Consider the following 26404-nt stretch of genomic DNA (forward strand, 5'->3'; position numbering starts at 1 on the left):
ATATGCAAAGTCTTAAACAAAAAGGAACTTGAAGTAGAATGCATGAGTCTTGATACAAGTTTAAGAGGTCAAATCTCATTAATATTTATATGTTGTACAGCAACCATTATCAATAGGATACTCATCAACAAATGGCACAAAAACCTCAATATGTTCTGGATAATGCACCATTTTGGAAAACTGTTCAAGGAATGATTATAACAGCTGAATACAGTCATTCTTAAAGAAAATCTTCCACTTGGTGGAGTTCAAATAGGGCACTAAAAATGCATCTTTTCTGTCTGGAACATAGTCCAACTCCTGCTTGATATGGGGAACCGTAACTTAAGTTCTACTTCAATTTAGGAAAACATGCATAAAATCTACATCAGTACCCTGGGTAACTCACAGTACTAAATGTAATAAGACATGGGGACAAAGCCTGAAAAATCTGGCGGAATAACAAAACTCTTCCAAATTACCAGATGTACCACTATCTATGGAAACAAACAAAGTTCTTATATAAAAAGACAAAACATTAATATGTAAACACTCAGAACAGTCCCTAGAGTTAACCAAAAACTTTCTGGCCCACCATCAATAACTTCCTTCTTCTCTTTTGGCTGTTCCCGTTAGGGGTCGCCACAGCGGACCATCTGTTTCCATTTCTTCCTGTCCTCTGCATCTTGCTCTGTCACACCAACCACCTGCATGTCCTCTCTCACCACATCCATAAACCTTATCTTAGGCCTTCCTCTTTTCCTCTTACCTGGCAGAACTTCCTTCGGTACTTACGTATTATTGCAACCAGATTTTGCGATGTACTGTACATTCCGCCATTTATTTGAATTTTAGTAAATGTAGTGTATTAAGGAAGGGTGGCCTGTTTAAAAGAATGCTGGGATATTGGTGGGGGATTTTTTTTAATGTTTAATGGGTACAATTTTTGGATAGGTACGTAGTGTGCTGAAAAGACTCATGGGTTACGTTGGTACGTTTATTTATATGCAATTTTTTGAAGGTGCTTTACATTTGAGTGCTGTCGCCGGAACGGGCTGGTCGTACGGGAATTATCGAAGGATAGTTAAAGGTGCTTTTTGTTTTGGATGTATCCTTGGAAGGTGGTGTTCGTTTTGGAGAAGTTATCAAAGGATTTGGGGATTGTTAAAGGTGCTTTTCATCTTGGATGTATCATTGGATGGTGGTGTTCGTTTTGGAGCTATCGAAGGACATTGGAAACTATCACTGGAACTTTGTTTATTTGGAAAAGACTTTTGGATCTATCATTTGGGAAATAGATGGTGTTTTTTAATTTGGAGTTATCGAAGGACTTTGGGAGCTATCGCTGGAACAATCGAAGGAGCTTTTGGTTTTTTGGATGTGGAGATTTATTTTTCAGCTGTATTTTCGTTTGGTCAATGGAAGAAAGTCGTAAGGATTATTCAATTCTTGAATTACTTAAATGCTTTCATTAAAAAAAGAAAATGGAAACAAGGTAAGTGATTGAGGAAAAGTATTTAATGGTTAAACTGTATTCATTGAATGGTACAAATGCAATGTAATATACGTAAATTCAGAGTACGGCTTTGCTTCTTCGTTGAATGTATTTTCGAATGTCATTAATTTTCAGAGCTGTTAGGGCTCTACTGTTTAATAGTGTTACCTGTGGATTCTTCAGTTACTGTTGTATTGGTTGTCAGTGTAGATAGTTCTGAAGATGTGGACAGTTCACTAGGTGGTGTTCTGCTTTTTACTGTTGAAGGCTTAGAAGTGGTTGGTTGGTTAATTGCTGTGGTAGTTATTGGTATTGATTTTTTGTTTTTTTGTGGAGGAAAGTTGTTAGCGATGGCTTTTAATAGTTCTTCAAAGCAGTCTTTTGAATTTAATAGTTGTGTTTCGTGCTACATATATTCAACAAGATAGGAATGTAGATGGTGATGTGCAGTTCCTCATCGTTTCTTGTTTCTCCACTTTACTGAGCCCCACTTTCTTTCTATAGGTTGTGTATGCACTCCAGTGTCCGGGTCAGCAAAATTGTAGCTGTGATTAACTTTGTCATGGCTGAAGCCAGCTTCTTGTAGTTGTTTTGTTTGGTACGCTTTCCAGGAGTCTGAGTATACAATGCTGCCTTCTTTGATATTTTTTTTGCATTTGGTCAAACAAACAATGTAGAGGCACTTCTGTCAGGCACTTTTACTACAAACATTTCTATCGTTTCCCTACAGATCCCTCCGAAAATCCACTGTTGAAGTAGGATGCGACCGCTGTTATTTTTCCGCCGAGTAAATAAACTTTAGATTTCCACTATATGCCCTGGCCCTCCGATCTTTTTCTTCTCTTGTTTTTCCAACTCCATGGTACATACATCCCTTAAATAATTACTCCAGTCAATAACTGTTTTGTCAGCCATATCCAATTCTTCGCAACAGAAATTAATGCTAGTTAACTGCTTATACCAACAGTATATAAAACGAACAGCAATTGTAAAAGAAATTCTACTTCCTTCAAAAAAGTTACCTTCCCGAACTCCTATATGCTGGTAGCATTTATCAGAGTTGCATTTCCAAAATATTTGTTTTCCATAGTATAATTTCATTTCATGTCCTGAAGTGCATTCCTTAAAACTGTGTATATAATTCCATACTGTTGAAATAACTGAATTGCCTCCTTATCCGTCTTAGGTAAATCCCACAGTTGCATTTTTAACAAAACTATGACTACAGAAAACTACTTAGATGTTTAATAACTATATGCCTTTTCAATAATCTGTTGACTAGAGCTTTGACAACTTTCGTATAGCACGAGAACTGGAACACATACACGTTAATGGCGATAAAAGGGACAAGCTATTTTAAAATGTTATTTTCTGTGTGTTTTCAAGTTTAAATGTTACTAAAAATTAAAAAATATTATAGAACAGACGTTCTTTAGTATTAATATCCTTAACTTCGTTTTTTTTTTTTTTTTTTAAGGAAAACACAAGCAAATAACGTTACCGTGAAAATCTTGTTGCAATAATACGAAAGTACTCTTCCTTCAACCATGCAAAAAACACAAATTCTATTCAAAATGATACTGACAGCACTACAGTAGACCCATTTAACTGCCACTTCATCGATATAACAATCACATTAAGTAAATCCACAGGTTCTCAATTGCACTATGAGCAACCCTTAAAATCCACCTGGAACAAACACCTTTACACAAAAAACATCCCTACTGCATCTGTCAAAAACTCCTTAAAATTGAAGTCAAGTACTCTGGCAGCTGATAACCAGCTTATAGAACAGAGCATTTTCAGTCTCATCTTTATAAATAGATCAGTTTCTGAGTCATATGTTCCTGCAATATGGAAACGGACACTACCACTTCATAAAGTAGGAAAATCTGTCAAACTATGTAACTATTGATCCACAGCTATACATCCTCCTCTCAAAAATCCTGGAGCACACTCAATTCCTCAAGTATCTACAATAATCTCCTTTCACCTGCCAAACAGGGTTTCCACCCCCACTGCAGCACTACTACTGCTCTACTATCCATTTCTAGGACACTGTAAGCCAACATTGTAATATTGCTATACCAGTCTCAGCCATGTTTTGGAACTCTCCAAGGTAATGGATACTGCTACACACCCAAAACTGGTTCAAATCCTGGCAGAACAAAACTCTCAACATTATCATGGCAATTGGAGCCAAGCAACAGAGAGGCAAAACAGTAGTTCCTCCTTTGTACAACACATACATAAATAATCTGTTACACTGTCACATCTCCATCCATGATGGTTCAGCAGTAAATATTGCTACAGTCATTTTCTCTGCGCCTTCCTTGGGACAACTACAGTCCATTACTCAGAAACCCAAATAAGCAGATGAACAATGGATAGAAAATGTTCACCTTACAATTACTGCAAATAAAAAGGATATATACATACATACACATATATATATATATTTTTATTAAACTCGTGCTCTTCCTCTCTCAAACCAGTTTCCAAAACTCAAAACAGTTTTAGTAATTCTTCTGCCCAAAATATTAAAATTGCCAATGTTTCCAAATACCAAGCTATTTTGTGCAACAATTAATGATAAATGTCATAAAGAAAGAAAAAAAAAAATCACCAAAAGCTTCGTGTGTGACAAATAGCCAAACCAAGCCAAGCCAAGAGCTTCTCACTGGCCTAGGTCATAGAGCTAAGGCACATACTTATCTGCTAACAATACTCGTATACACTGCCCCTACCTTTACTAATCTACACAACAGCCTCTTTGGAAAGATTGAACAATGCTACAGTAAGACTGCCAAATGTAATGCCAACTAGCCAAACTGATCTCATCACTGCCTTCACTCTGAGAAATAAAATGGATACAATTTCTAAACCATCTTAAATTCCTTCAGCTAAAAAAAAAAAAATCACACAGTTCTAGATTTCACCACCCTGAGGAGTGCCCCTCTACACTCTAAAGATAAATTCCTATCCCAACAATCTAAATCCCATCTTTGGCTGCTCTTTACTCCAATTTTATCTCCAAGATACAGAGCACAATATGTAGCCCTCTTAGGGAAGTGGACAAAAAAACTTAGCTTTAAAGGAAACCTCCAAGCTTATTTCCTAAATGCTACATTATAACACTCAATCCCAAATGGTTGACCAATTACTATCCTAGCTACACTTTCTGCTTACATATTCCTGTCTCCTTAATATCACGTTTAACTAGTCTACTTAAATTACATTTTCCTTGCAAATTCACTTTATGCACAAATGCCTCCACTCCCTTATACCTTCCCAATATCAAAGCATTACTACTGGAAACTACTACATTGTCAGTACTTTGGCAGGAACAAGTATTGAAAACTGCTTTTAAAATGTACTGAGTGATGTGGAATGTAATATTTTTACCACATTGCAAGATATGGTTATTACACAAGACACACATACACAATAAAACACATCTACGTACCTACATATTACCTGGCATATATTTTACTCAGCTATGATGTACTAATATTTTTTCTGTTTGTTATAGAGATTTTCTCTCTGGGCCTCCGCTGAAAAGGGGTCTTACACACCTCAGTCGGACAATTCCAGTAATCAAATACAAATCAACCAACAAATAAAGTAACAATTACATCTAAGCACATCAGCAAAAGATAAGACTAAGCTACTATCAATCTACCCAAAAACAGAACAAAGAGCAAAAAGCCTAATGGCAGGAAGAAAATGTGCGCGTGTGTAGTTGCATTCATTTCTTGGTTTTGTGACTTTAACATAAAAATCAATGTTGAACATTTAAATTTCGAGTGCACACTTGGTTACTGGCTTTCAGCAGTGTGAATATTTATTGTTCCTATCATCAGTCCATCCATCCACAACCCCCCCCCCACTTTTGCACATGGGGTTGGGTTGTCACTTCAGCAGTGACAATCATCTAGAGGTTCACACCACAAAACCTGTGTGCCCTTAAAAAAATATACCCAATGAGCTTTTTTTCAAGCACAAGAGTTGAAAATTGGGAAATCCAAGAACTCTCCTGAGAGGGACACACCAAGCCTCTCCTGAGAGGCCCAAACCTTGATACTTGACAGTAAGCATTCTCCACGAGAGTCAAAACCAATGCCATATGAGACAGGAGGGATTGAATAATTACCATTTTTAAATTTCGTTACCATGAGAAATTTGTTTAAACAACATAAACCTAATATGGGGCATCATTTAGCTTATGTTTTTAGAACTAAAAAGAAATATGTATAAATTTTTTTTTTTTAAATACAAAGACAAAACCCCAGTTCTTATTAACTTCAGAAGGGATCTTTTACCCGAATGCCAAGGCTTTGGGGCCCTTCAAAATCATAAACAGTGTTCTTAGCAAAACAATCTTATACACCCAAAATAAGACATTCTGCTCCCATAAGCTCAGAAGAAAAAATATCCAAGTTGTTGCATCATTTTCGATATTCTGCCCCCACACACAGACACACCAATCAACAGTTTAATTTTACTAATGCTAGCTCCATTTGATTTTCAGTATCCAACAAGGCACGGTTAGCAAGAGGTGAGGCTCAAAGGTACTACCAAACCATGACACTCAGTGGAACCCTCTTTCTCCTCAGACATTTCAGAAGTTGGGCTTGCACTACTACCTGTTTCAAACAGTAGTCAGTTCCCAATCTGGTTAAAAACACTACGAAACACTTTTCTTTTGGCTTTTTATATTTCTTAGCCTCCTGCTAATCAGAAATAATAAACAGACTAACACAGTATATCATCTCATTGAGGTGGCAGTCCAGTCATAATACAGGAGAAAGGCACCTTCCCTCACAGACATTTCACACTTTTGATGGAAAGCCAAACCACCTGACAAAAAAATGCAGATAATTAAATAGCCATTGTTCATAAAGCTCACAGTAAATAATGTTGGTCTTCACAGAGAACAATACATTTACGTACACTACCAAGAAATAATATTGTCACAAAGAGCGTTTTACTCCTCTGACTTTCTTTTGCAGATAACATATACAAGGAAATATCAACATTATTCACAGTTGGAGAACTCGGCATTTAGAATATGGTACCTAGCCAACAAACCAGACAACAAGAGATTCACTAAATAAGCAAGAGGAAAAAAAAACTGTTGCATACAAGTGTCACATTCTCTACAGTAACATGACTAGACTAGTGGTGTCTGGCAGTTTAATGTACTGAGGATATCAGCTAGCAACAAGCCTCATCTGATAATCTTGGGTTTGATTCCCTCAATTTTCCATTTACCTACTTTATGAATCTGTACAAGTCACTTTACCACTTGCCACTACCAAGACTGATGGAAATGAGACAACACATAGTCAAAATAGCAGCTAACAAAATAAAATGCATAAATACATGATGTGAATGAATGAAAAAATAAACACATTTTCAAATAAGCACAAAGTCACACGTGAACCCTCAAAGTTTCCAAATACAGTGTCTCACCTGAGGGAGTGAGCCTTTCCCTTCATACCTTCAGCTATGAGCATTGTCATGTGTATTACATGCAGACCAGTGCTTAGTAAGATTGCAGCTAGACAGTGCCACAATATGCATAACTCAAAGATTATGGCCTGGAAAGAAAGGACCAGGTACAGTAGAATATTGCAATTAGAAAAAAAAAATTAACATTTATGCTTGATGACTGTGCCTGCAGTTGCCGGTCACATACTTAGCTTTACTTTTATAAAATTAAACACCGTTCATTTGTAAACGTTGACTTAAGTTATTGTGAAAAAGATAAACATTTCACCTTTTCAACATTTTAAAAGTATACTAATTCCAACTGGAATAACCAAAGAAACTGAGTAACCACTTCAATACGCAGATACATTTTTTAAATTACAAATACAATTTGTTTTTAAATATGTGAGCATGAAAAACCTTATAGCCAACAGCATGGCATTACAACCCAAAAACTCAACACATAACACTACAAAATTGGTGATTTGCATTGATTTTTTTTAAAGTATTTATTTATTTTTTAACAATAGCAAGAATTTGGAAACCCTGACCTCCCACTTGTTAGTCTATCAACAAATGCAATACTTTCGCAGTCTGGAATAACCGCCTCAACCTTATCTCATGAATGTCTATAAAAATATACCTATTTATAGTAATGCCGTAGTAATATTCTACATTTAATTTATATAAATATACTCCATATCTTTACATATTTACTAATATACATCAACAGTACTTTGTCAGAACACATTCAAACTCAAAATACAGTTTCTCACAATTAATAAATGTGTACAGTTTTATCATGAAAAGAATGCTACTACAGCAAACCTGACTTTGTGAAGGCAGAAATCTATACCTAAGGTAGTGAAGTGATCCCTTTGTTGACATATTTCAGCCACAAGCCCTAGTATTACAACACAACGTAAGTATAGTTACAAATCAAAGTAGCAGAAATCCACACATATTACTTTTTAAATGTAGGATAAAGCCACAGAGTAAAATTTACTCACAAAGCAAAACACTGTTTAAGATTTGAAGTGAAACATAACTTAGTGGAAACAGAGTCAAACAGCATAAGAGAAGTGCACCTATACAAAAAATTACAATTGAGAAATGCATCTACTGTAGCAAAACTGACTGCAGGTTGAGTTACTTACAGCTAGTTAATTTGTCTACAGATGTTGGAGATTTGAATGACAGAGCATGATATAAAGATTCAAGAGCAGATAGAAATGGTATGGCAGACTCGGAAATAAGTTCTTATAAGGAAAAATGGAGATGGTACGGGTGCTGGCTTAACTTTTAAAGTTTCTCAGTTTTTATATCGGCTCATAACATGTCGTAACTAATCACTTAAACGCTACCAATTACTAGGCATCAGAAGTATGCATTATCTGCTGTGTCAAGTGATCTATAAAAGTGACAAAAGCTGTCAGCATAGGGCAAACGCATTTATATCTCACTGAGCCATGAAAACCAGTCTTGTGATCATAATATCTACTGGATGCTGGCATAAAGTGTCCAGTAAACAAACACTACAATTACGAACTGAGCAAGTCTCTCCCAAATTTAATAAACTAAAGAAAGCAGAAGGGACAGTTATTGGCACACACCATACATGACAGCCGTTTGCAGCAAACCAATACTTTTCCCAATTCCACTGCTGCTTAACATACCGTATGCTGTGCTTTTTAAGATAGAAAGCATGATAAGCACCCGAGGAAGGGCGATCCTGTTGACACATGACAGGCACTATCCATTACGCTGTTAATGGGAAACATTAAATGTCACAACTGTCTGCAAACCACGGCTGTCAGCCAGCAGCCCAGCCCTTAGTTGAACATAAAAGGTCCCAACAGGTTCCCGACGGGAATGAATCGGGAAACCCCAAAAGATCTTTGTGACATGCAGTCCTACAACATACAGAAAGCAGTAGCTAGTCTCCTCACAGTCTTACCGTGTAATATGAAAGCAAACCAGCATTGTAATCCAATACAAACCAACGGTACTGCCAGCCCTTCATGACGTTAGTCCATTTACTAAGGGGTCCTTCCATGATGGAAGCCATATTGCAATAGAAATGAAAACATGGGAAAAAAGGTTGCTGACGTTGCCAGTCACGCGTTGGTAGGCGGGTCTATGGCTGAAATACACAAGAGTGCTTGTAGAGTTTTATAGTTGGAGTGGAGTTAGTTGGAAAGTGAAGGGGTAGGATATCTCTCAAACATTCTCTTCCAAGAAAGCACGAAGTACAAACCACTGTTGTATTGAGTAGTGTTTTTAATGCTTAGAGATTACAAAAAAGACATTTCATTTTATCAATATGAAAATGTTTTTTCCCTGAAAAGCAGATATTTTGAAAACCAGAGTGAGTGATACGCCTTATAAAATGAGCGATGTATCCATTATTAGATAAAAACGATATTTGGTACTGGGCTGCTGTGGGAATGCATCCTACCAGGTCAGGTGTAGTCATGGGGGGTGATAATGGTACTGTGATCAATCCGTACCTCAACCTGGAAACATCAAAAATCTGGACAAAGGCCCATGAAAAATAGGTACAGATGTGTATGCTGATTAACATAAATTTGCATACAAAATTATGTAACCCCTCCCACTCCAATGGGATTGTGGGATACCAACTTTCAAACACAAACTGAAAAACAGACAAGCAAATTATGGCCGCAGAGTCCCCCTGCAGCCATTCCAATGTTCCATTACTTGGCTATTTCGCCCCATTTACCAGAAACACTAATGTGCATACTGCTTTACTTCTGAAATGATTATCTGGATTTCATTTAAAACTTTTATTTTACATTTTATAGCACAAACACCAATAGACATCTGCTAAACAAAGCAATACTGTCTCACAATGAAACTAGACTTAGCATTAAAACTTCTCTTCCCTTGAAACTCACATTCATTGACACAGCATTGAAACCCACATTCAAGGAAAATGCATCTAGCCAGTGGCGGATAAAGATTACCTTTTGGCCTGTTTCAAATCATAGGCCCCTTGCACATGAAACAAACAAGTGTTCTTTATAGCACTAAATTTCTATTTCCCTGAAGAACTATGCAGCCCAAGAAATCAGGCAAAGCCGACATTTATTGGGGGGGGGGGGGGCAAAGGCCCAAAACTGGGGACACATTTTAAACATTGCTTGTATAATCTTAGAAAGTTGCTAGAATAAAATGTTGTGTAACCACGTGTTTCCTGAAAGATAGGAAGACTGAAACTTGAATGGCTATCATTTTTAGTGAATTCAGTTCTCACTGATTTGCAAGAAAACCGCACATTTTATTTTTATTTAACATTTGTTTATTGGGAAAATATGACTTTGAACTAAGCCAAATTTCAGCAGAGGCCTGGGGAAAAATGCCCCAGACACGTCTTCGTATTGTGGGAGGAAACCCACAGAAACATATGGAAGACAATCAGACTCTGCACAGAAGGCACTTCAGCTAAGAATCAAACCAGAGAACTACTTGCTGTGAGGTGACACCGCTACCACTGCACCATCCAAATTTTAAGAGGAATAGACCAAAAGTATGAGCCAGAGACTCTGTGAAAATGTGTACAGGTGAGAACTGTAACTCCTTCAATCAGAAGTGGTGTATGGGTAGAGAACTCAGGCTCTTGCTCCTTGTACCTAAAGTACAGGGTTTGAGCCTGAGTAACCCTAACCACCAGTTATACCTACCTGGGACATTTGACACATACATACACACACACACACACACACACACACACACACACACACACACACACACACACACACACACACACACACCAAATGCAGCAATAATTCCCACTAAAAAGAATGATCTAAATGCAGCTATTTCACAAAGCATTTGAGGCATTCAAGTAAAGCAGCTATATATCACACAACAATTCAAATGCTTGCAATTGTGTGTGAGTGGTGCCCACTGAAAGAAAGGAATGGTTCTGTTCTAATCTATATAGTTATTGCAGCTAAAAACTAAATGCAGCAATAATAAATGGAACAGGATTGGAACATCAATTCAAATGCAGCAGTAATAAACAGGACTAAAAAACATCTGGCTCCTACAAATGTAGCAATAATAAAACAAAATAGGAGAACATCAATTCAATTGCTCACAATGGGAATAGAACTCAATACATGCAGTATAAAATGTCTGGCTCCAAATGCAGCAATAATTCTCACTAAAAAGAATGGAACCAAATACAGCAGTAATTCCCATATTAACTATACAGCTATAGCACACATTTGAGGCATTCATGTAAGGCAGCTATGTATCACATGAATCACACAAGCACAACAGTTCAAATGCTTGCAATTGCGCATGAGTCCTGCCCACTGAAAGAAGGGAATGGTTCCGTTCTAAATCTAATCTATATAGCTGTTGCAGCTAAAAACTAAATGCAGCAATAATAAATGGAACAGGAACATCAATTCAAAATAAACGCAGCAATAATAAGCAGGACTCAAAAACGTCTGCTCCTACAAATGTAGCAATAATAAAATGGAACATGAGGAGAACATCATTTCAATTGCTCACAACAGGAATGATACTCAATAAAAGCAGAATAAAACTTCTGGCTCCTAAGAGCTAGAATTGAGCAGCTAAGGGCTGTGTTTTTACTTGTTTTCCTTAGTTTTTCTTACCTGTGGCTGCAGTCAACGCATGCACGCTACTGTCCAAAGTACAGTGAATCAGTCAGTCACACCGCTTGAGCCCTCAGCCAATTCCGACAGGCTGGCAGGCTGCTGACATCATCGCATTGCCTCAGTATGGGATATCAGTGGAATATTGTGGAAATAATAATAATAAAAAAAAAAAGCCAGGAAATTTGGGAATAAAGGGGGCCACACAGGAATTCATGGCATCCCATTATTTGGACCTAAAAATGGTAATTGCTGAGGAATTTGGTACGGTTAAGAGGTATGATCAGTACATGTGGCATTGCATAAGCAACCTAGGTGCAAAAAATCCATGCAAGAGTGCCTGAGGTAGAAAGAAAGTACAGTTGTGTAAAATCTTACCATGTCCTTGCCTTCACTGCTGCATTATTCCTTACAAATGGGATTCCCTGCAGTGTAGCCCACCATCTGGCCAGTTTACCAAAGTCTACCATTGCTTTAAGGTTCACTGAACATCACGTGCACACTCCTTGCATGGGGTAGGGCATAATGGTGGTGTTCAGGTGTACCATCCTCAGAACTGATTGCCCCAGTAGGAACAGCAGTCCAAGGAAAACCAAGGAGAACCTGCACATCCAGGAAGGAAAAAAGACCAGGGGATGCAGGGAGGGAGTGAATACTGCAGCGGTGAGGGCAAGGACATCTACCGTTATGGTAAAATGTTGCACTACTGTACTATGTCCTTACTTTCACCACTGCAGTATTCCTTACAAATAGGAGAGTGCCAAAGCTCAAGAAGAAACTTGGGAGGAGGAAGCAGCAGAGCCCTCCAAAAAGCCATTAAGAATGGCAGCAGCAAAACCAGCTCTAGCTCTGGAGATACCATCCTTTGGTGAAGGTATGCACAGAAATCCAGGTAGCAGCTTCAAGAATAGAATTTGAGTCTAAATCTTTGAAAAAAAGCACCAGAAGAAGTCACAGCTCTAGTGGAATGAGCCTTTACAGAAGAAGGAAGTCTCTTTGAAATCCAAGTGGAAATAGCTTGCTTGGAAACAACCAAACCTAAAGACCTAGGATGAAAGGAAACAAATAACTGATCAGATTTTCTGATAGCTTTAGTTTTATCCAAATAAAATCTGAGCTGTCTATGCACATCTAAGGAATGCAGCACCATCTCACTGTCAGATTGCTAACAGGGGAAAGAGTAGGCAAACTAATAGACTGATGAAGTGACAGCTCATTAACCACCTTGGGCATGAAAGAAGGATTAGTATGCAAGGACACCCTGTCCTCATGAAATAACAAAAAAGGTGGACAAGTCATAAGGTCTTGCAACTCAGACACCCATCTGGCAGAAGTAATAGCTAACAAAAGAACTGTCTTCCAAGAACAATGTTGCAAGGAAGATGAAACAGTAGGCTCAAAAGTAGCCTAAGTCAATTTTTCCAGAACAAAATTAAGATCCCAAGGTGGAGGAACAGGCTTCTAGGGAGTTCTAATATTGAAGATGCCTTTAAGAAATTGCTTAGCCTCAAATCTAGAAGCTAATGGGGGAGTTAAAGGCAGAAAAGCAGAAAGAGTTAAGTGGGCCTTAGTAGAAGAATAGGCCAAACCAGCATTGAGCAACTCACACAAATAAGGGAGAACCAAAGGAATATCCACAGAAAGTGGGTCCAGGTCACAAGAAAGACACCAAATAGAAAACCTCTTCCATTTAGATAAGTAGGATTTCCTAGTAGTAGGTTTCCTGGCCTCCTGCAGGACTTGCAGCACATCCTCAGAAAAAAAGGTGTCTATGAGGAATCAAAACCCTATCACGCACAGTGTCAGTTGAAACATGGATAGGTGGGGATGGATGAGAGACCCCTCGTCTTGTGTGAGGAGATCCACACTATGAGGTAACTTGTGATGATTGTCCCTGGCTCGATGCAGAAGTAGAGGGAACCAGTGCTGTTGTGGCCAAAAGGGAGTCACCAACAAGATTTTGGGAGCATTTTGTTGACTCTTGAACAGGACTCTCAGAATGAGAGGAAGGGGATGGGAGGGAATACATAAAGAAACATCTCCTTCCAAGAAAGTGAGAGGGCGTCCACCTTCCATACCAGAGGACCTGGGACTCTGGCACCAAACAGAGGAAGTTGTCTGTTCAGAGGGGAGACATTGAGATCTACTTGAGGAGTATGCCACTGGTGAACAATGTCCAAAAGCACATCCCTGTGAAGCATCCATTCATGGGATTGAGTGAAGGACCTGCTCAGACTGTCTGCTACAACGTTCTGATCTGAAGGAATATAAACTGCCCGAAGAGTCACTCGATAGTGGATAGCCAGATCCCATACCAGAAGTGCCTGCTGGCAAAGATGGTAAGATCTCACACCCCACCCCCGTTTTTGATATACCACATGACTGCGGTATTGTCTGTGAATACCTTGAGAGGCCCTGCAGAGAAGAGAGGATGAAAGGTCTGAAGAGCCAACATAAGAGCCCTCATCTCTTTGATATTGATGTGCTCCTTCTGCTGACGAGGAGCCAAATGTTGCTCCTCATCCCACATCTGAAGTGTCTGTGAACAGATCCTGAGAGGGAAGCAAAGGCTAAAAAGGGAGTCCTGGATTCATGGACAACTGCTGAATCCACCACAGAAGTTCTTTCTTCATACATGGGAGAAGAGGAACAGGAAAGTCTAGAGGATGCGCATGCTGAAACCACACTGACTTCAGAAACCACTAGAACTTCCTCAAGTGGAGTTTGGCCAGAGGGAGCATCAGAATGGTGAAATCCATGAACCCCAGAGCTCTCAGAAACTCCCTGGCTGTAATGAAGGCCAGGGGAAGAAGAGTTTTAAAGAAAGAAATGAGAGTTAATGCCTTTGGAGGAGGCAAGGATGCCAGCATTGGCACCATTTTAAAACAGCAACCCAGAAAGATATTATCCTGAGAAGGAGTCAGGGAAGGCTTTTTGAAGTTTATTGTGCACCCCAGGCTCTGAAGAAGAGAAATGATAAAATGAAGATTTTGCAAAAGGACCACTGGAGAAGATGCCTGAATCAGCAGGTGATCCAAATAAGGAAATATTTGGATCCCTTGAAGGCTACAAAAGGCAAAAATCTCCTGAAAAGAGGATGGATCAAAATATGGAGATAAGCATCCTTGAGGTCCAGAAACACCAGAAAGGCCTGAGGGAGCAAGAGAGGAAACAAGGACTGAAGGGGCAACATCCAAAAGGAAGGCACCTTCAAAAAGGTGTTTAGATGGGAGAGGTCTAGAATTGGTCTCCAAGTACCTTCTTTTCTGGGCACTAGAAACATTCTTGAGTAAAACTCTTTCCCCCTTTGGGATACAGGCACCTCTTGAATAATACCCTGAGACAAGAGGTCTTGAAGAACCTCTGGGAAAAAAGGAAACTGTTCCTGAGGAGGCTGAGGAATTCCCATAAAAGGAGGACAAAAATCCAGACCATGAAGTACCCTTGCTGAATGACTGACAGAACCCAAGAATCCTGGGTGATTTGGAGCTAAATAGGAAAAGAAAGAGAAAGGTGATTGCAGAAAGTGATTGCAGGAGGAGTCAATTTACTACCCTTTTTACCTTTAGAAGGGGGGCAAGACTGCCTACGAACAAAGGCCGGCTTAGAAGGGTAGTTTTACTGAAATTTAGGCACAGGATAAAGAAAGACATGCTTACGCTCCTGAAAGCCTTCCCCTTGTCCTGAAGAGACTTAAATAAACCAGCAGCTGCTTCACCAAACAAAAGAGTATTATCCAGAGGAGTATCCATCAACTTAGCCTTAATATCATCAGGCAAAGTTTGAAGCCAAAGCCATGAATATCTCTTCAGAACTGAATCAGAAGCAGCAGCCCTAGAAGAGGCATCTGCTGCATCATAACTGCATTTGATAGAATGATGAACTACCTGAGAGGAAGTCCCAAGCAAGGAAAAAGCAGAAGATTTACTCTCAGAGTCTGGAAGATCAGAAAGAATCTGACAAGCCTGAGAAAGAAGAGCCAAGACATACCTAGAGATACAGGTCTGATAATTAATAGTGCTAAAAACTAGGGTAGCCAAAGTATAAACCTTCTTACCCAGCCTATCCATGGTTCTACTGTCCTTGTCAGAAGGCAGTAACTTGGATGAAGGAAGCACTTGAGATGGCTTATCTGAGGCTACAGACACTACAGAGGGGTCAGCAGCAGGACATTTAAGAAAAAAGGAACAATCCTCAAGCACTCTATAAAGCCTATCAGACTTCCTGGAAGCAGGAGGCAAAGAATCTGTTACTTTAGAGGCAGTGGAAAAAACATCCAATAAAGCAGGCAAGACAGGAGGAATGGCCGCAGGTTTAGGAGATTCCATCTGCAGTAACTCATAGTACCTCTTATAGATATCCAAAACCTGGACACAATCCCACTTAAAAAATTCCATCATCCTGGAGATCGTGTCCCCAAAGGAAATTTCCTCAGAAGGATTATCTAGAGTATGAGAATCCTCCTCCTCAGACCCACAGTCTAAAGGAGAAGGAATCTGGGTAGAATAAGCAAGAGAGTCGTCATCAGAATCCACCTCAGAAAAATGCAAGTCTCGAGGCCTTTTAGGGGAAGAGGAGGACAAAGGAGGAGCAGGAACTGAAACCCCTTGAAGAGGCCTCAACGACAGTAAAGCATTAAATAACCCCTGAGTAAAGGCTTGCCACTCACTTAGTGGGTCCCTAGGAGCAGAAGAAACATGATTAGTTTTCTGCTTTGTTTTTAAGGGGACACCTGTCCAAGAAAACTGAGAAGGCCCAGACTCAGGATGGCATTCCACAACTGCAGTAGGAACCTCTTCCCTAAAGAGAAACTGTGGAAACCCTCTAGACCCCTCAGAAAGAGTTAATCATGGTTCCCTCTGAACACCCAAAATGGATGCAAAGCCTCGTCAGACATGCTGATACCAGATCCTCTCCGGCCTCCATGGTAGAAGAATCTGGCAAAGCAACCGAGTGAGATCCAGTTTCATAATAACCTCAGGAGAAACTCCAGACAGAGGCTGGACAGCGGAAGATTCCAGTCTTACCTTATGCACCTTCTTTTTCCCTGAAGGCTGACTCTCAGGACAGGAAGTTCCATCCATAGAATCTGCAGCAAGAAGCTTAAAATGCTGGTTCTCAAGATACAAGGAAATGGAAGAAAGCCTACTATGAAGAGGTTTGGGGACAAATTGAACAAAATGTATGGTCATGAGCAGCACCTAGGCAAAAAAGACACTTATCATGGCGGTCTTTATGGGAAATCAGTCTCCCACACTGGCATTTACCCTTCCTGGGTGACATTAACCGCAAACAGCATGAAACAAACAGAAAAAGTAGCTAAAAACCCAACTGGGTAATTATCTGCAAGTGTGAGGACTCCAGTAAACAGCAGTAACCACAGGAATGCCAACAAACAGAAAATTGGTAAAACAAAAACGACAGAGGTAATAGACCGATGGTTAAAATAGTGTTCGGACTGGTGGCAAAGAATTTCTGAGGATGGTGTGCCTGAACGTCACCTTTATGCCCTACCCTACACAAGGAGTGTGCAGGTTATGTTCAGCGCACCTTAAAGCAATGGTAGACTTTGGTAAACTGGTTGGATGGTGGGCTTCATGGCAGGGAATCCCATTTGTAAGGAATACTGCAGTGGTGAATGTAAAGACATCGAGCTGGTTAAGATTCTCTCATGTTTTCTAAACCTTCCTTAACAAACTAAATGAGTTAGCTCCCATAAGAACAAAACAAACAAAAAGTAACCCTGCTCGGGTCTATATTATGTGATCAAATGCTATGGTGATCGAACACCTTAACATCGACCACGTAATATCGAACTGCAAAACAGCGAACACCATTGGGAAACGTTACCATCGGCCACAAAAAAAAAATAACTTAGCCAAACTAAGTAGAGGGCACCGCCCCCGGCACCCCCCCAACTTGGGGGGGCTGTGCCCCCCCTCACACACCCTAACTAAATATACCAACACCAAGATCTCTTCACAGTGGAGAATATGGCAAAATCCAGCGAATGGCCAAGGAAAATCTTTCCCTGCTTTAAACTGGCCGTTTGCTTTCGCTATTACGTGGTCAATGTTAAGGTGTTCGCACACCTTAGCATTCGATCACATAATACAGAGCCCCCTGCTCCATGGCTAAAAAAAAAAAAAAAAGGCTTATACTAAATAGAGACAAAGCCTGGAAGACAAGACATTATGTAAAGACAGAACACAGCAAAAGTGGCAAATTTTTAGACAACTTAAAAATCAGTGTAAACAACAGGTCAAACAAGACAAAATGGCATCCTTTCACTCACTTCTAGGCAAATATCACAACAATCCCAAGCAATTCTGGACAACCATAAAAACCCTACTATATCCAGGTCAAATTGCCACCCCATCAAATACCACAAAGAACAACAAAGACCCCATAGCCAGCCAATTCCACACACACTTCATTCAATCTGTCTTCTCTCTACTTGAATTTAATCCACCATCCCAAATGTCTATCCCCACCAACAATACTCACAGTACCCCTCTCTTTTCTTTCCACCAAATACCTACCTTAGCTATCAAAATTACCTTCAAAAACTGAAAACCACTGCACCAGCTGGTGACAAACTCCCACCCAAGTACCTTAAGTTAGCTGCCAATGTCCTGGCATACCCCATCTCAAAACTTATAAATAGATCTATCACAGAAAACTTTGCACCCAGTAACTAGAAAAATCACATATTATATCACTTTACAAAGGGGGATCAGCCACAGACCACTCCAACTACTGCCCCATTGCAATTCTCACCCCTCTGTACATAATCTTAGAATGATGCATAAACTCCCAACTCCTAGCCCATCTCATAAACAACAAAGTATTCTCCCCACACAACATGGCTTTTGACCACACCAAAGCACATCAACAGCTCTGCTTAGTTTCTTAGCAACCATAAATATCAACACAAACAATGTTAACCTAATATCTTCCCTGTTCCTGGATCTGTCAAAAGCATTTGATATAGTATCCCACCAGCTCCTAATCAATGAACTATCTTACACTATATTATTCAGCTCTTACTTGGTTTTGTAGCTATCTCCCTAAAAGGCAACAGACCATAAAATGGAATTAAGACTGATCCCCTCTTCTCCCTGTTTCCATTGGTGTACCAGAAGGGTCAATTCTAGGCCCAGTACTTTTCAATATTTTCACAAACAACCTGCACAAAGCCAGCAAACCTGCCACCTTAGTACAATATGCTGATGATGCCACCATCATTTGCTCACCGTTAACTCTTCCACCACTTCAACAAATGACTCGAGACTCCTTGAATTCCATAGAATCATAGCTAAAGGTTCATAAGCTTATCATAAATACCAAAAAAAAAAAAAAAAAATGAATGCTTTTCACACACGTATCTCTTTCCACAACCTGTACACTCTTTAATATTACTTCAACAAACACCACCACCATAGAAACTCTAACAAATACCAAACTAGTAGGAGTCATAATTGCATAAGAAAATAAACATCCTGATGCAGTGTTTATAGTGGCTGGTGACTTTAATCATTGCAACTTACGGTCTGTGATGCCAGCATACCAGCAATATGTTACCTTCCTACATGGGAGAAAATATACTGGATCATGTGTACAGTAATCTGAAGGGGGCATACAAGGCTGTATCTCACCCTCATTTTGGTCAGTTTGATCATATTTCTGTATTTCTCTACCCAGCATATAGACAACTCCACAAACAAGCTCCCATTGTAAGAAAAACTGGTAAGATGTGGACAGAGGAATCCGAATAGGAGCTTCAGGATTATTTTCAGTGTACCGGGGTGTTTTTAAGACAGCTGCTATGAATGAGGATGGAATTGCTGGTCTGGAGGAATAGAATTCAATAGTTTCCAGCTACACAAGCACATGCACTGACCTTATTGTGCCCCGTAAAGACACCTGGATATAGCTAAATAATAAACCATGAATTATCTCAGAGGTTTGCTCTGTGCTTCATGCCTGCTCTAATTGATATGCAACAGGCAATATCACCCAGTATAAAAAAAATCTAGATATGACTTATGCAGCGCTATCAGAGCAGCAAAGGAGAATTATGGTTGTAAGCTGGAAGGCTATTATTCAACTGCTGATACAAGGCGTATGTTGCAAGGACTGGAAAACATCATAGGCTAAAGATGCAAAGGCAGAAGGATGACTACTGACAGGCAGTTTTCACCAGACGATTTCAATGAATTTTATGCCCAAATTGAGGTCCAAAACATTGAGTCAAAGGATACCATCATAAGAGAGAGGGACATAGAGGAGGCAACACCTTCTTTCACAATATCTCCAGCAAGTGTGGCAAAGCCCTTGAGGAGGACAAATCCCCAGAAGCCAGCTGGTCCAGATAATATTGCTGGAAGGACACTCAAAACCTGTGCTTCAATGCCTGCTGATGTTCCAGCTGACACATTCAATCTCTCCCTTGCATGAGCTACAATTCCCACTTGTTATAAGGCAACCACTATTATTCCACTGCTGAAAAAGGACAAAGCCAACTGGCTGAATGATTACCGGCTGGTTGCATTGACTCCCATAGTGATGAAATGCTTTGAGAGAATCATTATGAGTCATATTCAGTCAGTTATACCTGATACAATGGATCCTCTGCAGTTTGCATACAGACCAAATAAGTCAACAGAGGATACAGTCAGTACAACATTGCATACATTTCTTACTCATTTGGAGAATAAGGACTGTTATGCTTGATTGTTGTTTATTGATTATAGTTTGGCCTTCAATATGGTGATACCAATGAAGCTCATTAATAAGCTGTCCATATTGGGTGTGCACCGAGTCTTTGCAATTGGGTCTTGGACTTTTTAACAGGCAGGCCACAGTCAGTCAGGTTGAGGAATGACATCTCTAAAACAACAATAATAATAATAAATATAGGTACTCCAGAAGACTGTATGCTGAGTCCAATGCTGTACACCCTCTTCACTTATGACTGTGTTGCTTCTCAACATGACACCAGTATTGTCAAATATGCGGATGATATAACGGTCATTGGTCTCCAGGGGGTGATGAGTCAGCATATAGGAGGGAAGTGGAGAACCTTGTGAAGTGGTGTTAGAACAATAATCACTCTCTTAATACCACCAAAATTAAAGAGATGATCATTGATACATGGAGGAATAGAGGCAGCATCTACCATTATTTTTTGTTGAGTCTGAAGTAGAAAAAGTGGATACATTCAAATTCCTCAGTATTAACATCTCTGAGGAACTTACATGGACTCATAACATCACAGACCTGGTAGGGAATAGCCGGCAGCGACTGTATTTTCTGAGAAGGCTGAGGAAGTTTGGCATGCCCAATACCATCCTCAGCAATTTCTACACATGTACAATTGAGAGCATTCTCTCCCACTCCGTTACAGTATGGTTTGGGAATAGTACAATACAGGATTCCAGGGCTCTACAGCAAGTAATAAAAACTGCGTAAAACATCATTGGAGTAACAGTCCCTGCACTGGAGGACATCTACACCAAAAGAGTTTTAGGAAGGCTCAAAACATTATCATGGACACTACCTACCTACAACACAAACTGTTTATGCTGCTACCATCAGGGAGGCATTATAAGAGTATGGCAGCCAGAACAACCAGGCTGAAAGACAGTTTCTATACCTCAAGCTATTAGACTGTTAAATAAAACTCAAATACTTCCTCTCCCTCCAGTATTGTAGGTCGGTTCGCATTGGGAGGGAATGAGCTTGTTTTGCATGAATGCACTCTTTCGTACAGTTATATATATTTACTGATACTGGTACTTATATTATTGTTTATTTGTTGTTTTAGATTACTTCTTTTTAATTGTCATTGTTTTTATATGTTGCTGGAGGATTTGCAGAATAAGAATTTCATTGTACATTGTGACACTGTCTCTATTACATATGACAATAAAGTTGAATTGAACTGAATAATGGACAATAAACCAAAATCTGACCTGTATATCGCCCAGGCCATCAAGAAAACTCATCATAAACTGGGCTTATTCTACCAAAGGCATGGAATAATCTATTAGTTATTTATGGCGGTCTAGTTTGTATAAACCTCAAGTTCATTCTGCTTTACTCACTTTTGAGAAAATGTGTGAATTGGACATCAGGTATTTATTGGGTTCTACTTCAAAACATTGAAAACTCTTAACATCTAATTTCAAAATAGCGAGACCATAAGATCGAAAATTCAAAACATCTAAAATTTATAACATCGAATCTCACATTGAAAACTACAAAGGAAATATAAATAACATCCTGTCCACCTATAACAACACCAAATGAAAAAAAACACACTTTTCCCCTGCACTCCCCAAGTGGGGGGCTCTGCCCCCCGTAAATTAAATATACTAACATCGAAATCGCACTACAGTGGGAAAAAGTTAATTTCCTAACCCCACTGTATTGCAATCACCATGCATAATGTACACATAATGTCTAAATCACTTACCTGTATGGCCTAAAAACACATACAGAGTGGTATAATCAACACTATATATTGATTAACAGAATAAGGGGACGGCTGTAGTGGTACAGCGGTTAGCATGGTCGCCTCACAGCAAGAGGCTCTCCGGTTCGATTCTCAGCTGGAGCGCCTTCTGTACAGAGTCTACATGTCCTCCCCGTGGTCGAGTGACTTTTAAACACATGCAGGTAGGTGCATGCATGAATGGGTGTGACTTCTTTGAAGGTTGGGTACCGGGCTGGCAACTCGGCACCATAAAAATCCACTGCCAATCATAAGCAGACCAGTGATCAGTATAGACTAATTTTGAGTGACACCAAGGCATCCAGTATTCCTTCATGAGGTAGTGAATGAAAGGTCTTAAACATGTCCAGCTAGACTACTACTATATTAGCTAGAACTAGATCTCAAGCTTTAGTTAAGGTCTCATAAAAGTCACCCAAAGAAGGAAATGCATAATGACCCTTCATAAACCAATACTGATTTAGATCTACTGACTAAAATCTAGTTACATTTTCTTAAGTTGTAACCTACAGACTTCATAACATTTGCCTGAAATAGATGTCAGGCTTATGGATTTATAGGTACTAATACCTTTTTGACCCTATTCTGAAAGATAGGAACAATAGTTAACTTTTTCTAGTCTTCAGGAGTCAATACCTTCTCTACGAAATGATTACATAAAGTAACCAGTGGTGTCATGAAATTTATTCTTGCTTGATTCACCAAAACGGTTGGACCACTTCTTTTTACCTTCTGTGGAAATAATGTGGTACTCATCATAAGGAATGGCAAAGTCATGTAGTGTGGAGACAATTTCATCATCACTATTTTCAATGTTTCTTCACGCATTCTAGTCTGCATGTATAAATGTGCTTTCACTCACCCAAAATCATGGCTGAAAAACATGGATCTCTTCCTGAACAATTTGAAAAGTAAATCAGTTTTTCTCTCCCAAGCTCTTCACAGACTTTACTAGATTCTAACTTTTTTCTGAGCAAAAGTGACTCAATATCACTGTAACTGATTTTTCGGTCAGTGAGGGAGTAGGCACAAATAAGTTACTTGGAGTGACTCTTGATAAACAGTTCAAATTCAGTACTCATAGTCAGGTGTTTGTTAAAAACAATTAGGCAACCTCTATAGGCTAAATCAGTTGTAAAAGACAAAGATAAAGACAGACTATCCATGGGTGTAGTCTGTTAAACTGTTGAGACCTTCATTGAGTGCCTTCTCATTAGTGTTTAATTGTCTTCTAGGTCAGTGATACATTGGTTGAATAAGCACACTTGTTGAGTCTGTATATTTGTTGACAATATCTGAACACAGTTTTCTCATACATAGTAAATGCTAGTTACAATATAAGACAGTTGTCAGGTGTAGCAGTGTGATGTGTATGTGGGTAGTAGGTTATTGGGAAGTTTATAGACATATGTGTGTGTGTGTGCGTGTGTGTGTGTGTGTGTGTGTGTGTGTGCGCGCGCGCGCGTCTGATGGCTATGTTTTAAGTTAGTGATTGAAAAACTGATGTAGGGAGAGTGACTAGAGGTTTGCTGTGAGTGTGTACAGATGAGGGTTGCAGTATGCGGTATGACTGATCAATTATTTACGGTGTATGGGTGCAAACAGGAGTTGCAGTGCATGTGTGAGTGTGTGTGTGTGTGTGTGTGTGTGTGTGTGTGTGTGTGTGTGTGTGTGTGTGTGTGTGCATTTGGTGGTGATGAGCCAGAGCATACCTCTTCCCACCTCTCATGTTTGAGCAGCATAGCCTTATTCGTACTTCTCAACATCTTTCCTCATGAATTCTGGACATAGCCAATATAACTGGGGGAGGGGGCAAAGGCTCACAAACAAGATGAATAAAGTAAACTGGATGGAAATAACGGTTCCCAATCAATGATTGTAACACCAGCAACAGCACCAGCACTACGACATAAAGCAAACTCCTTAGTTGACCAAAAAATAAACAGTTTATTATAAAATACAAATTAAAACCATTCGGTTAAGCGCTTTCATCAATTAAGACTTCCTCAGAACAATACTTCTACATTAAAACCTTACTTAAATATATAATTCTTTAGTCACATGATAGTTCCATTTATGCCTTAAAGTGCTAGTGCATTACTTAAGTAGACTAATAAAATTTTATTTACTGAGATACTCTATTCCTTATGTTAATTCAGTTCTTCCTAGAAATTATGTTACATTTCATATACAATAGTGACAATATACTAAAGACAGAATATATATCCATGTGTTAAACAAATTTTTACTATTAAGCACACTTCTATGCATCGTCATTTATTATATATGTGCTTCTAGTATGGGCTTTATGGAGAGATATTCATTTATCCCTGGGGGGACTGAGGCATTTAATTTAATTTGCCAAATGACCTCTTTTTCTCCTACTTTCTTCTTCAAATCTCCCCCCCTAGGGTTGGCTTTAACTATTTCTAGTATACCAAAAAGAAAACCTGTGCATTCTGTGGTTTCATTTATGTGTCTCCAAAGGGCATTTCTTTCATCTTTCCTTTGAATACAATATAGATGCTCGTATATTCTATTTCTCAGACATCTGGTCGTTTTTCCAACATAAAATGCAGTGCACTTTGTGCACTTTGCTAGGTAGATCAGATGTCTGGATCTACAATTGCCCTTTTGAAACCTTACTTTAGTTCTATTAATATCCATTAGTTCTATACTGGGGACTGTTATAATGTGTTGGCACTGTCTACATGTCCCACATTTATGCGTGCCCTTAATATTATAATCTGATGCTTGTATTTTCCTTTCCAATAATTTCTTCATATTATTCCAATTCTTGAATACACATAATGGTTTCTCTCCCATTATTTTTGAAATTTCTCCATCAATTCTAGTGATGTTCCAATGCTTGTCTAGAATTTTCCTTATTTCTCCACTATGCTTACTGTATTGTAATACACAAGCCCTACTAAATTCATCTCCTATTTTCTATTAACCAAACCCTCTTCTTTTTCTCCTTCCCTATTAACTACATAAGATGGTGTATCTCCAATCCCTAATAGCGGCTTATACTTCCTACCCCATTCTCCCATAACATACCGTATTGCATCTTCCACCAATTTGTAGGGATATCCCCTATCCAAGAAGAACTCCCCCACTTTTTTTAATTCACTTTTTAAGTCTTTCTTGGCTGATGTCATCCTAGCCACTCTTATACATTGGCCCCTTACCAAATTCCTTTTCTGCACTATTGGGTGGCTACTTTGGTAATCCAAATAGGAATTACTAAAAGTTGTTTTCCTGTAGATATTAGATTTAAATACCCCTTCCTCTAATGTTATCAATGTATCCAAAAAAGGAATGGAATTTTGATTTTGACTAAATGTAAATTTTATTTCTTCACTACATCCGTTCAAGTACTTCTTAAATTTGTCTAGATCCACTTTATTACCATTCCATGTAATAAAGATGTCGTCAAGGAAGCGATAATAACATCCGAGGAAAGGGGACCACTCAGAGTTCAAAATAAACTCTTCCTCCCAGCTTGTCAAAAACAAATTTGCAAACATGGGGGCACAAGCTGCCCCCATGGCAACCCCTTTCTTTTGTCTATAGTACTTCCCTTCGAACATAATGTAATTATGGGACAGTACTATATCCATAAACTCCGTAATTAATAACGTTCTTTCCCATGATATACCGCTTTTCTTCTTTATAATATCCTGAAACCTTGTAATTCCCTCTTCTTTGGGAATACTTGAAAAGAGGTCTACCACATCAATGGTGACCAACCAATTGGCTTTTTTTGCTATTTCAGGTTTTAACCTCTTTAAAAAATCCCATGAATCTATTATAATTTGTGGGATATTCCTATATATGTGCTTAAGCCAACTATCTATCACTTTTCCAAATGGAAATGTTTTTGAAAAGCTTCCTGATATTATCGGCCTGAAGGGGGGGGGGGTTTATATCTTTGTGGACCTTTGGTATCCCTATAATAGTCCCTATAACCGGGTATTCAACTTTCAAAAATTTATAAAGTTCACCATCTATTCTTTCTTCTATTAATAGGTCTTCCAAGATCATATCCACCTGATGATATCCCATATTAACTTCATTTACTGATGTTATATCGTAATTTCCTGATTTTGTCAATATTTCATTCATTTTACTTATGTATTCCCCTTTGTCATACAGTACTGCACCCCCTCCTTTATCAGGTTTCATGATTCTTAGGGAGAGGTCTGTTTGTATTTCGTGTAAAACTTCTTTTTCCTCTTCAGTCAAATTGTATCCTGACTTTTT

The 26404-nt window shown here is 39.0% G+C and overlaps 1 protein-coding gene across 4 annotated transcripts in view; it reads right to left on the reverse strand.

The window, feature by feature from the left end:
* The window catches only part of OSBPL9 (oxysterol binding protein like 9), a 2070592-nt gene extending 2061536 nt beyond the window's left edge, over positions 1 to 9056 (reverse strand). For 2 of the 4 annotated variants that reach the window (XM_044086075.1, XM_044086074.1), the window contains exon 1: positions 8925 to 9056. In XM_044086075.1, coding sequence (XP_043942010.1) covers positions 8925 to 9035 — 111 coding nt within the window. In that variant the 5' untranslated portion in view covers positions 9036 to 9056. The remainder of the gene's footprint in view (positions 1 to 8924) is intronic. The other 2 variants (XM_044086077.1, XM_044086076.1) reach the window with 1 other exon arrangement.
* Between the last annotated feature and the right edge of the window lie 17348 nt (positions 9057 to 26404).

Source organism: Protopterus annectens, chromosome 10.part0 (assembly GCF_019279795.1).
Source record: "Protopterus annectens isolate FY-2018-M chromosome 10.part0, PAN1.0, whole genome shotgun sequence".
Lineage (NCBI taxonomy): Eukaryota > Metazoa > Chordata > Ceratodontiformes > Protopteridae > Protopterus > Protopterus annectens.